A 15,985-nucleotide genomic window follows, 5' to 3' on the forward strand; every position below is an offset into this window, starting at 1 on the left:
CTCAAAATGTCCACAAAACAAATTTTGAGCAAAGCAATGCTTATAAACACGGAAGTGCCAAAAAGAGATAACATAATGTGCCATTCCTTCTGGTAAAGCACTGACTTTAAGGCACCAGCTTGCACTGGAACTGAGTTTATTCTTATGTTACAGTAAAACATTAGCAACATGCATGCACTTTAATGCCAGTTCAGCTTAAAATAGGGTCAGGATGGATTCCCAAGACAATAATACTCCTTTAATAGCCCAGGTTGAGATAGTGTGCACACGGTAGTTGCATCTCCTTACCAGGTTTAGTTCAATGAGGCTCTGCTATATAGTCAACTCTTATCCATGCAGAAAAAAAAGACAGTGTCACGACTTTAAAAATTTAAGAGATGGTCACAGAAGGCTGCTGCAGATTTCAATGCTAGCTGAAGTTATGGTTAACCCATTTATTGATTGATTGATCTTATTTATTAGAATTCACTGGTCGAAATTATTTTTTCGATCAGCCATTTTAGCAAGCTGGCATGCGTTAGTCCATGGGTTAGCCTACTCCATGAACATCAGCTACACCTTACAACCCAAACCGCCCTCACAGCCGATGCTGCGAAAGCAGGAATCTATGACAGGCGATTGCTGAAGAAGACCCAGCGTGGGTGCGCACCTCGAAGGGTTTGGAGGAGGGCCGCATGCCCTTGCGTTGCCAGAAGGCCAGGTCTGCAGCGCCCCCGGCCATGGGGGGAGCCCCCTTGGGCACAATGAGCAGGTGGCTGACGTCGAGCGAGCCAATGGCCGTGTTGGGCTTGCAGGTCAGCATGTCGCCCCGCTCACTCGGGGCCTGCACGAAGTGGCCGCTCGGGTTGATCTTGTGCGCCGTGGCCACCTGCACCAGGAGGTCCATCACGGGCGTCCTGCAACAAGGAGCGTGCAAAGTGAACAAACACGTGACTTCACAACAGACATAAAAAGAAAAAAACAGACTGGGGAACAAAAAAGCTACACCTGGAAAAAGAGGAATAAGAAAAAGAGATAGCGAGAGGGTGAGAAAGAAAAACTTCCTTACGATATGAAGAAGCAGCAAAATGGATAGTCATAGTGAGCAAATTTCTCTGTGTGAGTTAACAGAGAATACTAGGACAGCTGCTCGGACCTTCACACCATGCTACAGTAGTTTGTCTTCTGTAAATCTCAACATGGGCCTAATTAACATGCCGATCATGAACTGGGACCGCTGATTAGATGTCAAGAGCAAAAACCTTTCCTTTTGTGTTTTTCTTTTTTTCGTCATTCAATTTGGTTGAGTGAGCCGGCTACCTATAGGTAGCTGGCTCACTCAACCGGCTCACTCACTAGCCGGCTCGAATGACGTATACGTCATTCGCCGAATGTGCATAAGCTACAACCTAAGAGCACCGCAGTTTTCGTACACCATGGTTTTTCGAGAAATTCTCTCTAAAGCACACAAATTCTCTCTAAAGGCAAAAAAAGACACATTACAACTGACAATATGCGCATTTACCAAATAATGACATTGATGACCCTCCGTAAAAAGTGCCATTAATTATTATACAACTCGTTTTGGTTTCTATCAAACTCCATCATGTCCGTCATGATGTTGGCTTTCCTCATTACCGCAGATGCTTTCAGAGAAGCATTCTTCACAGGAGGGTTACGGATTGGACGCGCAGAAGCAAGTATCCTTCCAGACACAAGGCCTACACCACGTAGTGCGGGTGGAAGCGCACAGACTAAGTCGCGATGTTATCTTTGTTGATTTCCGCTTAAAGCTCGGGGGAAAAGGAAGGGAGGGGGGGGGGGGGGGGGGGTAGCGTGCTGCTCGGAGGGGAGCAATCGTGTGGTGCATGGCGGCGCATGCGCTCACCCGCCAGCGGTGCCCGCGTTCGCAGCACATGATCATAACGAACGTTATATAGGCACGCCCGCTTTCGCAAGGCTCCACTTTTCCTGACTCCGACTGGCGAGTAAATTTTATCATTTCTCACCTGCCATCTTCATTTCCTTATGACTGCAGCCGGCACAATTAAAAGATCAAATTGATCGCTTCGCACACATTTCCTCCAGCTTCCAGTGGAATTCATATTGCGCCTCTCGGAGAATATTTGCGAGGTGTCCCGTGGGTACATTGCAGGTGCGCCCTCATACGCATTCGAAGCATCATTGTCAACAGGTCCCACGTGATGAACGGCAAGATCTCGCCGCTACCAACCGTCACATTAGCCGCCAATGGTAATCCGACACACGATCCGGTGTGCGCGCAACCGCTTTTCTGTCGAAGAAACTTGCCTGCGTGAGCACTGATATTTTAAATTGCATTAGAGTGTCGCGCGGGTATTTCGAATGGATAATGGATTTCGAAAGCCACTGCGCCAGCGCCTAAAGCAATACCTCGGTTTGTTTGTTTGTTATCCTCACTCCGCTTTCACCAGCGGTGCGCGCGCCTCCAAGTCTACGTCGTACCACGAAGTTCCGTAGCGAGAAAAACACGCCGCCGATGTTGTACATCTTTCCATGCGAAGCCCGCAGGGCACCGCATAAAACACGCGGCGCGAGAAACGCCAACGTAGAGTCGCGCTGCGCTCATCGAAAAGCGCTGCACGCGCGGCCATTTAAAGTCCCTTAAGAGCTGGTTGAAGGATGCCCGGGACGGTAACAGGTCGAGGGGAAAGGGGTTGGGAGGAGAACGCAGCACGGATTGAATGAAATGTTTGCGGAGCAGGAATTTCGCCAGACGAGAGAAGAAAGCGCTTGTGGCAGCGCGCCAAATTGAGAGCTCAGCCTTGCTCGTTTTCTTATACGGGTACACCTCGTCGAGAAGCGAAACTGCTGGGCAGTCGAGACTTTCAGCATCGCAAGACCGGGCAGAAAGAAGGACCGGGGAGAAAACGAGGCGAAGGGGAGGGCGGCGGCGGAAAAGATTTTGCCATTCTGGCGTGGTACAGCGTGGTCGGCCCAGCCTGCGCGATCATTAGAATTGTTCCCAGCTACTTTCCTCTTCGAGTCCTTTGTCGCACCTGTCTTCAGCGCGAACTGGCCAGCGGGAAAAGCTTTTTCTTTCTTTTTTTTTTTTGCATTTTTCGCTATCTCGCGAAGAGGAAAACGAAATCTCGAGTCTGGGATCATTTTCTCTTTTTCCTTCCTCTTTCGAATCTCCGTCCGGCCCCCACGACAAAGCGACGAGAAATGTCGTGTACCGATCGCGCGAACTACACACATCCACAAACAAACAAAAAAAAAAGCGGGAAAAGAAGACAATAACACGTGAGCGGACAATGTTCGCGGTGGACTGCAGCTTGACGTGAGGGGAGCGCAGAACCTTCGTCAAGGGAGGCCACCTTACTTCCACAGGAAGGAAGGAAGGGGAGGCGCGCCAACGGCTTTATTTCTAGCGCTTGAAGCCGAAGCAGCCTTACCGCTGGCTTTTTGGCACCTCCTGCCAAGAAAATACGTGGTATACAACGGTCACGCGTCTCACGTTGCAACTCATGTCGCCAAAGCGCTAAGAGTTCGATATTTCCTTTTTGCAACACGCCCGAAAGCTGCACAGATTTTATCAAGACGGCACAGCCGGATTCGTGTCATTTTTTTAGTGCGAAAACAATATATGACCCGTTCTCCGAAAATGTGCCGGCTGCGTGACCAGGATGTGGTGTCAAAAATAGATGGTACCAAGAATCACAATGCAGATTTTACGATGCATGATGCACATTCACGGTGCATTCTTTCGAGCTTGCCACATTGCGCGTCGCAGCTCCGTAGCAAGCCCTTGAAGTCAAAACTGCCAGTGTGAGAATGAAAGCTGTGTGAGCTTCTCGTCAAAAAGATGGCGCTTGGCATATTCCTTTTCGGTTGTCGCTCTGCTGACAAGAATGCACTAGTCTTCTCTGGAGACGCTTGCATATGCGTACTCTGCAAATAGTTGGCTAAGATAGCCAGTGGATTTTGTATGCTTTGGCTAATTCTTCTCATGCCTTGGGAGGGTCACCAGGCTCCATCGAGAGAGTCACGTCATCATGGTGAAGCGTATGCCATGGATCTTCCGCAGATGTATAACCAGCCCTCACGTTAAGAAGAAGAAGAAGAAGAAAAAACAAAGGAAAGGCCGGGAGGTCAACCAGGTGTAGAGCCCGGGTTGCTACCCTGCACTGGGGGAATGGGGCTCAGGGAATAAAAAGGGGGGGAGAAGAGGAAGAGATAGGAGTGGGAAAGCGCGCACTCTAGCCCCGTTTCGGGCACTATAGTCTTTCAAGCAAGTTCGTTTCACTCAGGAAACGTAAAAGGGCTTTCGTCGCCTTCTGCGAGGTCGATGGTGAAGACCGATGACTTAGAATAGTTTCCACCGTAAATGGTCGATTGTCCAGTCGGCTCAGCGCGGTGGCAAGCACGCTCCTCTCCGACGAGTATTCGGGGCAGTGACACAGCACATGTTCTATAGTCTCTTCCGCCCCGCAGGCGTCACAGTGGGCGCTGCTGGCCATCCCGATGAGGAAGGAGTAGGCTTTCGTGAAGGTCACTCCCAACCACAGTCTACAAAGTAAAGTTGACTGGGGTCGAGACAGCCCATACGGAATACGGCGCTGAAGAAGGGGATCCTGAATATACAGACGGGGATTCGAAAAGTCCGGTGTGTTCCATTGCTGCATGGTAATCTTGCGTGCAAGGGAGCGAAGCCTCCTGGCAGCATCGGTTCTTGAAAGCGGAAGTAGAATGGTGCGGTCGCTCTCATGGCCTGTACGGGCAGCTTCATCCGCCAGCACGTTACCGATGACTCCGCAGTGACCTGGAAGCCACTGGAAAATTACGTCATGGCCGGCTGTGATGGCTTGATGGAATTTTTCTCTTATCTCTGTCACCAGTTGGTGTAGGGGGATATAGTGTAGGATATAGTGTAGGCGACAGTATGGCTCCTTGAGGAACGCCAACGCTGCTGCTGTTTGTTTTAAGGTTTCCACTACCGCTCCGGATAGCGTAGGAGCGGCCCTCGAGGAAGAATCTAACAAGAATCGTAAAGTAATTCGCATGGCTTTGCGTCTTCAAGCGCTAACATAGCAGCCCCTGCATTACGGTATCAAATGTCTACCGCGTGTCGGCGAGTATGCCGCGAATCTGTTTTCCGCCCGCTTTTGAAGGCAACGGAAAAGCACGTGAAGGCTGAGTAATGAAATTAAAGACAACATGCACTGAACTACATAACAGCGCCACAAATAAAAGTTTGATAAATCCCCCTGATGAATCTGTGAAGGTAGATGACCAGCAAAGCTTAAAGGAGCCATGAAGACAAAATACAAGTTGGTTTTATTAGAAAGACTGCTTAGTCCCGATAACAATGATACCCATATCATCGCAATCGTCGAACAAATAACGGAGATATTAAAGAAAACGTGTGAAGCAGTCGCGACCCCCTAGCCAATTTCCCGCAACTTTTCCATGACGTCACGGAACCTTGTTCGCGCGATTGGCGGCCGCCTAACTGACCTGTCGCGGCGACACATGACTGGACGTCTGTAGTGGGGCCTCTAGTTCCATTTGACCGCATCACTTGAATGCTAACGTGCAGTTAACGCACTGAAAATTATATTTTATTGTTGGCCCGTATGACGTCATTCTTGCTCATAACACGTCACTGTGGCGCAAAATTTGAAAGTTGTTAAATACTTCTTGCTTTTTTTTCGTTAAAAGAACATCTTTTGTTGCTGTAATGGAGCTGAGTGGGATACTGAATCCTAGTTCTTTCAAATTACACGAAGTTGTATTTTCTCTTCATGGCTCCTTTAAGAGGTGACACAGAATTCATACGAAAGGTATGGGCAAATTTCAGTCCTCTTGAGAGTTGACAGCAGTCATCTCTGAGAAATACGTATACGTACGTGCTCACACTTTTATTTTGACTCCTCTGGTCTTGAAAATGGTGTCAATTTATAACCACGGCCAGTCTGGACGTGCGCGCTAGCGCAGAGCGAGCGGGCGCGTTCAGACCGGCCGTGTTATATATAACTAACCCACTCAAAATACATATCCAAGTGACGAGACGCATAAACTTGAGGTCCAAATCAATTTTTAGAACGACATGCGACTTTGATGGTGAACGTTGGTGATAGCACACGCAACGGGACTTTCGTTTTCCAACGCCTTGTGCTACAGAACGCCTCAGGCGCGCTTAGAAGACGCGTCGTGCCTCGGGAGTTATCGCTCTTGCAGGTCAAACACACACAGAGCCCTAGCCATATACGCTTCTCTTAAAACATGAAGAGCCAAGCTTAAGAAAGTTGGTTTTCGTTAATCCCTGCTGTTTCTACATACCTTGGATGCCGATTATTAACGCATTTCAGGAGCAACAAATTTACACGGTAAGCTCTTTTCTACACCAAGCCACTGACGTAAATAAAATGTTTTGCAAAACACGCGGATACACAAGTCTGGCACAACACACAACTTATTTATGACATCGATTTCATCCATTTGAATGCCATTATGCATGCAAAAGAAAATTTGACAGCCGATCTGGTTCACAAGATACAGCGTTGAAAAGTTCAAACATGAGGTCTCCAAAAATTGCGATTTAAATACTCATCTTTTTTACAAAGGTAATTTCTTCGGATTATGCTTCCAAAACCTTTCAGAATCCAAATTTCCCGTCATTTATAACAAATATTATTCGTGTTGATTTATGCTCACCGGGAACCTGATTTTGCGCTGAAATCTGCTTTTACTAAAATAGGGCGCCACAGACTCGATATACACGTTTGCTTGGCGTGAGGCCGGGTTCAGACTGTTGTCGCAACTGTTGTAATATCTTTAAATTATGACGTCATTTGACGTATCCGCCAACCCAACTGCACCAAACGCCGTTTTTTTTACGTCCATAGCGCACGATATGGCTGTTACGTCGGTAGTCTGAACATTGAGTAATTCCTCTTCCGGCAACGACTTAGGCTAACAGAGAATGAGGCCCTTTTGCGACAGAAATCCAAATACCGGCGGGCACAACGCTTTACAAAACGAAAAATTACCGCATATTTACTCATGAGAATGGCCGCAATTTTAAGGCCCATGCACTATATTTTTTCTCTCCTTTTCTAATCACCGTGGTAAAATGTCCGGACACGGCACAATCGTGGCGACTTAAGCACAGAGAACCAGAATAATGCAGCAGAGCATACAGATTTAGAAACACACGCACGCACACACGCACAAAAAAAAAAAAAACGACGCCGTGAGCGCAGTCTTCGTTTTTTCTTTTTTTTTTTCGTGTCGTACTTTTTCCGCACTGGCCGCCGCATGCCGTTCATTTTATTTGCGTTTCCAAAACGCCACGGTTCTTCTCTATACTTCCTACTGCACCAGACGCACGAATATGGAGCTGCATCGCTTAACGTACGGAGCCCATCTCCGGGTTTACAGCGTTACTGGGCCATTTCCGGCCCGCTTTCAAAAAAGAAAAAATACTATTGTAAAATGCAGTTAAGAGGACGGCGTGGCCGCCGGCATGGGTCTGACGGCGACAGCGGTGGCTCGGTTCACAAAGTGCGCGTAAAGATGAACAGTTACAGAGCGCTGCAATAAAAATTACGGAGGATAGAACGAATTCCCAAGAATGTGAGGGCGAAGCCCAGTTGGGCTTTCTGTTGACCACTTGACCAGCACCTGGACAGCTCGTTCTGCCCCTTCACCTCTCAAGAAGGAGGATCGGCTTGCACGTGCGGCAGCAGCGTCCCTTGGCGCAGCTGGTAACTTTAGCCGGAACGCGCTGCATCACCTTTTCTCAGAGCCCTGCTCCGAACAACGCTACTTTGACAACGCTCCCTTTGCCGGCGCGCGATCCCCGGCTCGGTGTAGCTTGTCTGTACATTTAACCCCATAATCAATCAGTCAGCCTTTATTCGTAAAAACGCTCATATATTCCGCAAAAAAAAAAAAAAATGCGCACATCAGCGAAAAATTAGACTCCGCAGCGTATATAACAATCTGTCAGGCCACAACCGACAACTGTGTGACACCCGATACCACACACGCACGCACGCACACACACACACACACAAAAAGAAAACAAGGCAGAGAAAGCAGGGTGCGGCCGTTTGGAATCATTCAGGGGCAAGATACGCGATCTTCCCGATAAACCCAATGACAGCATACTTATGCAAGTGTGACCAAGGCGAGCCATCTAAAACGTCCCAATGGTGTCTCGTGCGAGCTGGTTTTTCTGCTTTGCTATACCTACAGTCTCATTAAAGAGAGGCGTGCATTCGCATTTCCGGCAATGTGCACTGAGTTGCAGTGTATATATTAAAAAAATATTCCTTGTGAGCTGTGTTCCTACCCCCCTGTGTGAGTTTCTCCGGTTGATTTCTCGGAAAAATTGGTGAGGCCTAGATATTTATAAACATCCGATTGTTGAGTGGATAGCAGTTCAAAAATTAGGCTTGAACTGACCAAATAAGGCTAGCTTGTTTGAAGGCAACAGCACCACCATAAGGCGCTCGGCTATGTGAATGTAGCGTTTTTTGGCACTTGAATTGAACCTGCGGAACACGAAGCCATTTCTCCACAATGGCGCCACCATTAGTCTTCGCCGCTACGAGTGCTGGCCAACGTTCCTAAGTTATATGCTGGCAGCTTACTGGACAACAGTGCATATTCACCGGAGGATGTGCAACCATGCCTTTTCCGCACCACAAATTGACACACTTGGCTGAAACCGGCGCTGCGGCGCACACACACACACTGCGCCTGTGAACGCGCTTGGCGGAGGCGGAGCAACAGTTAAGCAACAGTGGGCTAGCAGCGCCACCCCCAACTTGCGGCGGCTGCAGCAAGAAGGCCGTAAGGGGCAACCACGGTGTAGGGGCAACGGCAACGTTACTAGATCTAGGGATAAATCCTTAGGGTTGGCATCACTGGTGGCGGCGCTAGCCTCGCGGTGCGTTGGATGAAGCTCAACAGATCGCGCTTTGATTTTTACCACACGTACGAAAAGGTAATAAGCGTTTATTTAATATTGCTCCTTGCAGCCAGCTATCACGCAGCTGGCTTGACGGTCAAAACTCAGATTAGTCAAAGATCCCGCATCGTGCGCTGTCATCTCTTCCTGTCAGAGCTGTCGCTGTCCAATCGTGGCGCGCCTTGATACGCTGGCTGGGCGTTCACGAGGCCGCGAACATGCAGAGTCTTCGGTGCTCTTTCCAGCCTCGTTCTTCGTTCGAAGCGCTCGTTACTCTCGCACTAAGCCACAAGTACGTGCTCGCCGCCCCGCACCCATCACACCATCCCAGCGTCCACGCCGACGCCTGCAGAGCTGGCTCGAGACTTGCGGGTGCTTTTCGAACGTTCCGTCGGAGATGGCCGCCTTGGAGTTTCGGGAACCGCCGCCGAAGAACCACTGCTTCGTTTTCAACGCGCCGAAAGATGCTTCGTGCGGTGATATCATCGGTGCGCTCGAAGACGTCGTCGGTAAGGGGAGCCTGGATACACTTCAGCGCCAAGGGGGTTCCAGGTTCTGCGCTGCGGTGGCGAACGCTGAAGCAGCGACGAAGTTGTCCTCGAGGGGCGCCATCGTGGTGAACGGCATTTCGACACCCGTGGCCTGCCTCGATTCTCGCATCGTTTACGTGACCGTGTACCGGCTCCTGCAGTGCATCACGGATGAAGACTTGGCGGCGGCGCTGGCACCGTACGGCAAGGTGCTCGTCGTGCAACCCCCGAATTTCCAGGGTCGCCGTCAGGCGGGTAACGGCACCAGGCTTGTGCGCATCCAGCTGCAGCGCCCGATTCCCAACTTCTTGAGCGTCCTTGGATGTCGCGTCCAGTGCGAATACAAGGGCGTCAAGAGGGTGTGCTATCGCTGCGAGCTGGAGGGCCACATGGGGCGGCAGTGCCCGACCCCGTGGTGTGAACTTTGCTGGGCTTCCGGACATGACACTAGCAGCTGCCCCGCGTCGTCTGGCCGCAGAGGTAGGGCCCGCGCCACGACCGCTGAGTGCGTCGAGACCCGCTCCTGTGGTGCAGGATCATCGGAATCAGAAACGGATCTGCCTGATGATATCATCGAGTTACAAAAGCAGTATATGTTATCTGGTATGGAGCGTCATGAAGGTGTGGCAACCACTCCGGAGGACACGGCGGTGTCGAAAAGCTCGGAACAAGGAGCCCAAAATTCGTTCAGCCGCGACTTGCCAACTGGGTACGCGCCGACGCCCGATAAGTCGCCGCCGCTACAAAGAAACGCGGTACGAGGGAGACGAGCAAAGAAGAAAGCAAGCAGCTCAGCTGCGATTGTGCAGTAGTGGCTGTCATCACAACTGATTTTTTTTTTCTTACGCATGCTCTTCAGGAAAGAACTTTGCTTTTATTGGCAAATTTCTAACTGCTAATGTGCATCAGAAATGTTGCCTGACTGTACTTTGCCATTGGTTCCCGCGACAATTAGGCGGGTTGTAGTTAGCTACGCTGGCTGAATAAACTCGTTTGCACATTGCACTAAGGCGGAATCAAGTTTTGAGCCAAGTTGGGCATCAATTTTGAAACAAAATCTGACCGGTTTCAAGTCTTCACTCGGCGGTTGTCATCGCGGGTAGATGTAAAAACACGGTTGCTTTAAAATACAACATGCATGTGCCTCAGAGTGAAACAAAGGCTACCAAGTGTCATAACGCTAATTATCCCAGTCGCATGCCAAACCGCGCTTCGTAAGCGATCACAATCCTATGGGGCATTTTTCAAAGCTTAAATAATTGTCTGTTCGGTAATAGGTTCTGCCATTCAGCTAGTGGCTAAGCCGTGCTGCGCTAGGCGCAGGCTTAATTCTGAAGTGACGCGGCCAACAGTGGCGTAGCCAGGGAAGGCTGACCGGGCTTAGCCCGTAACGCCTAGAATTATGAAGATCAAGGCACTTGAAATCGCAAGCAGCTTCAGTGTTTCTTCCCACAATGACTTCATTACCAGCAGGAGCTGGATAAGCAATCTTATGAAGCGCAATCCTTTTCGCCAAACAAAATCTCCCTCTTCCAGGTACGTGGTGTCATGTCTTTTCCGTCTGCGCAGTACCGTCAGTGTCATTTTTTTTTTTTTTTTTTTGATATTCCTCCGACCCGCGCGTTACGATTGGGGGGTGCGTTAGAACCGCGCAAATACGGTATTCTGCTCCCCGCGGTCCGCCGACTCAGCCCCTGCCTCCGGGTCGACTGGACTCGCCGCGACGGCACTCCGATCCAACCCGTCCGCTTATACATCAAAAGGGGGGGTGGGGGTTGAGTCCAAAAACCTGTTTATTTGACTCAACGCGCTCTCGTCGGGTCAATGTAAACTGGGCTAATACTCCTTCAAGTTAACTGAAGAAAGCGATGGGTCTGCGAATTTGGCGAAACGTGTTCATTAGCTGGATGAATGTCGTGTGTGGGCAGAGGGCCTTTGTGGGTGAGGCGCACAGCGAAGTATGCACCTTTTCCGCGTCTCGCCCGTTCCTTCTTTTTCACGTTTCTGAGGCGCCCGGGAGGAAAGCGGTGTTGCAGACAGTCGGTCATTTTCTCCTCCGAGATTAGGCAGATTCGTTCGGCGGTATTTTTCGCTAACCAAGGAAACTGGGAACAGCAAGTTGACAAAAAGGGCACGCTGCGGCTTGCCGAGTGAGTTGCAGACCTTATTCTAAACCTGAAGGCACGACGGTCACCAGCCCTGCCATACGAAGACGGCGGTCGCGACAGTAACAATTACCCGATGGCCATCTTCGATCTCGGTCACAACTAAAGCCCCTCCACTGCGTCCACGGCCGCTCTTTCCCTGGGAGGCGGCTGCCCAGAGCAGTGATGCTCAGGGGCCTGAGTCATAGCAACGGCGTCATGACAGAAGCGTCCTGGCTTTGGGAAGCTCACACTCGAAGTGTCAACACAAAAGAAGCCTCAATTAATAAGTCATTTTCTTCCCCTGACCACTGATTTATCCTTGCGTGATAACTGATGTCTTTTATTATTTAAATAATCGCTACCTAATATTTACACGATGTCACAGGACCTTTATGTCTGCAAGCCAAAAAAATTATAACCAGTTTTGTTTCTATTGAAATATTTGCGTTTGAATTGGTTGTTGAAAGGAGCGCCCACTATGTAGCGGATAGAAAACTTTGAATGAGGGAAAACGTAAATCCAACGCATATAAACGCTAAATATCCTATGATGCACAAAGTTGGCGAGGGTTATACTCAAAGCGTATCGGGACAGCGTTGGGTACATGAAGAGTTTCCGCTGTCCGGGAAGTACATGAAAGTTAAAGAATATGAAGAGTTCAAAATATATTTGTTCTCGCTGCAGTTTTAGTAGTTTGCTTCATTTACAGGCACGCAACTCCATGTGAGGTAGCCGCTGTCGCATGGCGTGCCCGTTATCGCGACTTTTGTTACCCCGTTTCATACCGACGCGTGCATGCACTGCTACACCCAATTTTAAAATCATCATAGCAGTGTGCGCAAGTGAAGGACCGTAGCACTGGGCGAATAAACGAACGTGCCTCTCTAGTAAAATGTTGCTTCACCTCTTTCTGGCTTTTGTTTTATGTTTTGTGGGCTCAAGAGTATCGTTCTGTCAATGCTTAATCGATTTGGCATGACTAACGAATGTTGTAATTAAAAAAAAAAAATAGGCTATAGACCACAGGCCCTCTCAAGAACAGCACACTTCCGCGCTGCCCCCCCCCCCCCCCCCCCCCCCCACCCCCTCGATTGGATCCCTGCCTAATTCTTCGGTCTGGATCCACTACTGTTACGCGTCCTAAAATGTCGCATCAAAGAAATTTTGAGCAATAGCCAACATGCGTAAGTAACTAAAATGACCGAGGAATTATCATTGTAAACAACTTTGCAATTTTTTGCCAATCTATTATGTCGTAGCCTGAAGCCATGCTTCAGTTTGAACCACGGTCACTTTTAACCAAGTAACCAAGCGGTCACTTTTAACCTTAACTGTAGCATTACTGTCCGTTTCATGCTGAAACACGGTAGTCTGTAGCGTTTATGTGCGCGGGGCCATGCCATCACGCATGTTTTCTTGGTGCACTGCGGACAACAAAATGATGACTCGTTTAGAGCATCGACCCAAGCCTGAAGGTCATGTGCAACTTCCTTGTACAACTTCCCAGTGCTCCCTGTTTTTTAGTGGACCAAGAAGCTTCCAAACATGATTTCCATTTCCATTTCCCGAGTCACCAACGAAGACTACAAAATTCCTATGCGCCCTATCGCAGTCCCGTCCATGCTGTTTCACCGTTTAGCCTTAAAACTTTAAAACCGGCAGTGTGGTGAACGATGGCAGCGCACGCGTCCACTAAAAAGTATGCCATTTCATTAATGTTTGAAACCAGAATGGTTGGACCTCATTAAAATTCTTTCCTCGGATCTGACGACAAAATTCCAAACGCAACAGGATTTTGCTCAACTTGCACAGAACATACCTAACCGTATGGTCAGACAACTCCGTCATTACGTTATTATTTTTTCTTGCTAAATTACTAAATTTCTTGCTAAGTTATTTTGCAGTGACCTGCTCTACCTTATCCAGGAGTGGTACCTACACCTAAAGGGCCGCCTCAGAAAATGACCGCCTCAGAAAAGTTACTGGACATAGTACACGCCTTCACGCAGGCTAAGGACAATTATGCACGAAGCATTGAAAACTTGACCGCGAATAATTCAAACGCTTCAGAACACCAAGGGGGAGTTCATTACAGTAGACTCGCCATTTGGGCTGTACCGAAATGTTGCCGAAATGTTAAAAAGCACCAGCTTCTCATGTCCGCCTGGAGGCCTGATAAAACTACGAGATGGACTGCGTTACAGACTCGAAACAGAAGCAGAAATTTCAACTGGCATGGCTTGACAAATACGGTTGGCTAAATTATTCCGTTTTGCGTGAGAGCTTATCCTGCCATGTTCGTGTAATTTTCGCCGTTAACAGTGCAGTTGTGCGTGATGTCTGTGTGTTTAGGGTTGGTATTTGATGAAATTATTGCTAGCGATATAACGCTTCTTGTATGCATAATTCATAGCCTGTTACTTTTTTTTTAGGATAAGACCTGCGCTACACATAACGTAAGTGCATAGATCCGATGTAGACTGCACAAAATGAGCTCCATTTGCCTTATCACTGGAAGCTGCTGTACGGGCGTTGAATGCTTACGAGCAAAACATTTTCTTCTCCATTTTGGACACCGGCAACTAAATAAAAAAAGGTCTCATTCTTACGGCATACGTCATTATATTGCGGATGTCACAGTCACACTACACGCGATGAGATATAGCAAGTAATCACATGAAACTGTGGTCATTAAATGAAATGCCTGCACAAGGCGCCCGAGCGTGCAGCATACGTACCGTATCCATGCGCAAATTTGCACTAAGCGGTCTGCTGATTTTTTCCCAGTTTACAACATCACCTGGCACTAAATACCGTTATAATCGGCACCAATATCATGCGAGACCTTAAAGGGCCCATATGATGACAAGATACAACCTTGACTATCCTTTGGTAACTCACTCAGCTCCATTCCAGTCACAGAAGACGTTTTCAACCGAAGCAATGCAACAAATATCAAAATTTTTCAAATTTCGCGCTGCAGTGACGTAATATGGGCAGGAGTGATGTAGTGTAGAGCAACACTAAAATGTAGCTATTAGTGTGTTAACTGCAGGTTAGGATTCAAATGATAGGACCGAATGGAACTACAGGCCCCTCTACAATCACACAATCATGTTCCTTGGCAGTGGCTTAGGTCGTTGGGCGCCAATCGTACAAACAAGACCCTGTGATATCATAGAGAAATCACCGGGAAATGTCGGGGGAGTCGCCTCTGTTCATGTGTTTTATTCAATGTCTCGATTTGCGATAAAATTGGTATTACTGCTATCGGGACAATGCAGTCTTTTTAATGAACCAAACATGTATTTTGTATTCATAGCCTTTAAGGGCGCTTGCAAACTACCGCGCTCTTTTTTTTCTCTCCGGGGAGGGGGGGAGAGGAGGGGAGGGGGCTTGAGAACCTCAGCCCACCCCGAAAAAAAATCCTGGCTACGCCCCTGGCGGCCAGCGCTTCTGACGTAGGAGAAACGAAAAAAAGCCAATGTGCGCGAGGGCTAGCCACACGCGAAATGACTTCGCGTGGCTCAAATAAACCTGGAGCCCTCCATGGTGGCGCGCCTCGTAGTTCGGTGTGTACTTGGTAGGGTATAAACTCGGGAGAAGGTAAGGTACAAAAGGTAAAGAAGGTATACACGGTCTTCGGGAGAAGGGCAGCACACCTTCTAACCTAATTACACGTCCTCCATCTGCGAACATGGCACGGCTAGGGACTCTTGGCAAGGGGAACGCAACCGCCTCAGCTATATACGTAATACAGAACTACAGACCGAAAGCACAGCTTCTGAGTTAGTTTGGTGGCCTTGTAATACATGGTGTCGCATTCTGACGGCCATCGCGCCGCGTGGGGTGTAACGAGTACCTTCTCTCGACGTTGACGAGCACCTCTCGACCGTCGGGCAGCACGAGCCGCAGGTCCATGCGGCCCTCTAGCAGGTCGTCGATAGCGCAGTCGTCGCTGAGCGCACGGGGGCCCGCACCCGTGGCTCCCGGAGGACAGCTCACCACCGAGCCGGCATGGGCAGACCTCTGCAGTGGCTGCCGTTGCTGCTGGCCGACGGCCGACGAGGCGCCCACCAGGCTCCGAGGAGGCGCCGGGGCCGCGCTCTTCTTGATGCGAGACCTGCGAGCAATCAGTCGGATCATCGGTTAGGGGAAGCCCGCGGTCAGGAGGAGGTGGGTGTGCAATACAAGTTGCAGAGAATCACTGAACATATTTCTGTGAGATAATAACGCGAAAGCGCGCGAGCGATTGAGCTTCGGACGATGAAGACTCCATAGCACCAAGAGTGGCGCCATTACTATCATGCGAGGCGTTTCAACTACGCCCCTTAGGCCAGCTTGCGCCATCTACTGAATCGCGCGCG

General features: G+C 49.2%; 2 protein-coding genes across 6 annotated transcripts in view; one reads left to right on the forward strand and one right to left on the reverse strand.

The window, feature by feature from the left end:
- Nucleotides 1-15,985, reverse strand: part of LOC144170294 (uncharacterized) — a 209,232-nt gene that overhangs the window by 23,132 nt on the left and 170,115 nt on the right. For all 5 annotated transcript variants that reach the window (XM_077699996.1, XM_077699995.1, XM_077699993.1 and 2 more), the window contains 2 exons: nucleotides 15,481-15,741; nucleotides 650-896 (listed from right to left, as the gene is read on the reverse strand). In XM_077699996.1, coding sequence (XP_077556122.1) covers nucleotides 650-896; nucleotides 15,481-15,741 — 508 coding nt within the window. The remainder of the gene's footprint in view (nucleotides 1-649; nucleotides 897-15,480; nucleotides 15,742-15,985) is intronic.
- Nucleotides 9,516-10,469, forward strand: LOC144170293 (uncharacterized; the record flags this gene model as incomplete). The annotated part of the gene is given in 1 exon segment (XM_077699992.1): nucleotides 9,516-10,469. A coding segment is annotated over 1 exon segment (423 nt). The 3' UTR covers nucleotides 10,284-10,469.

The sequence above is a fragment of the Haemaphysalis longicornis genome, unplaced genomic scaffold (assembly GCF_048455015.1).
Source record: "Haemaphysalis longicornis isolate Haplotype H1 unplaced genomic scaffold, Haemaphysalis longicornis Haplotype H1 scaffold_2, whole genome shotgun sequence".
NCBI classification, from domain to species: Eukaryota; Metazoa; Arthropoda; class Arachnida; order Ixodida; family Ixodidae; genus Haemaphysalis; species Haemaphysalis longicornis.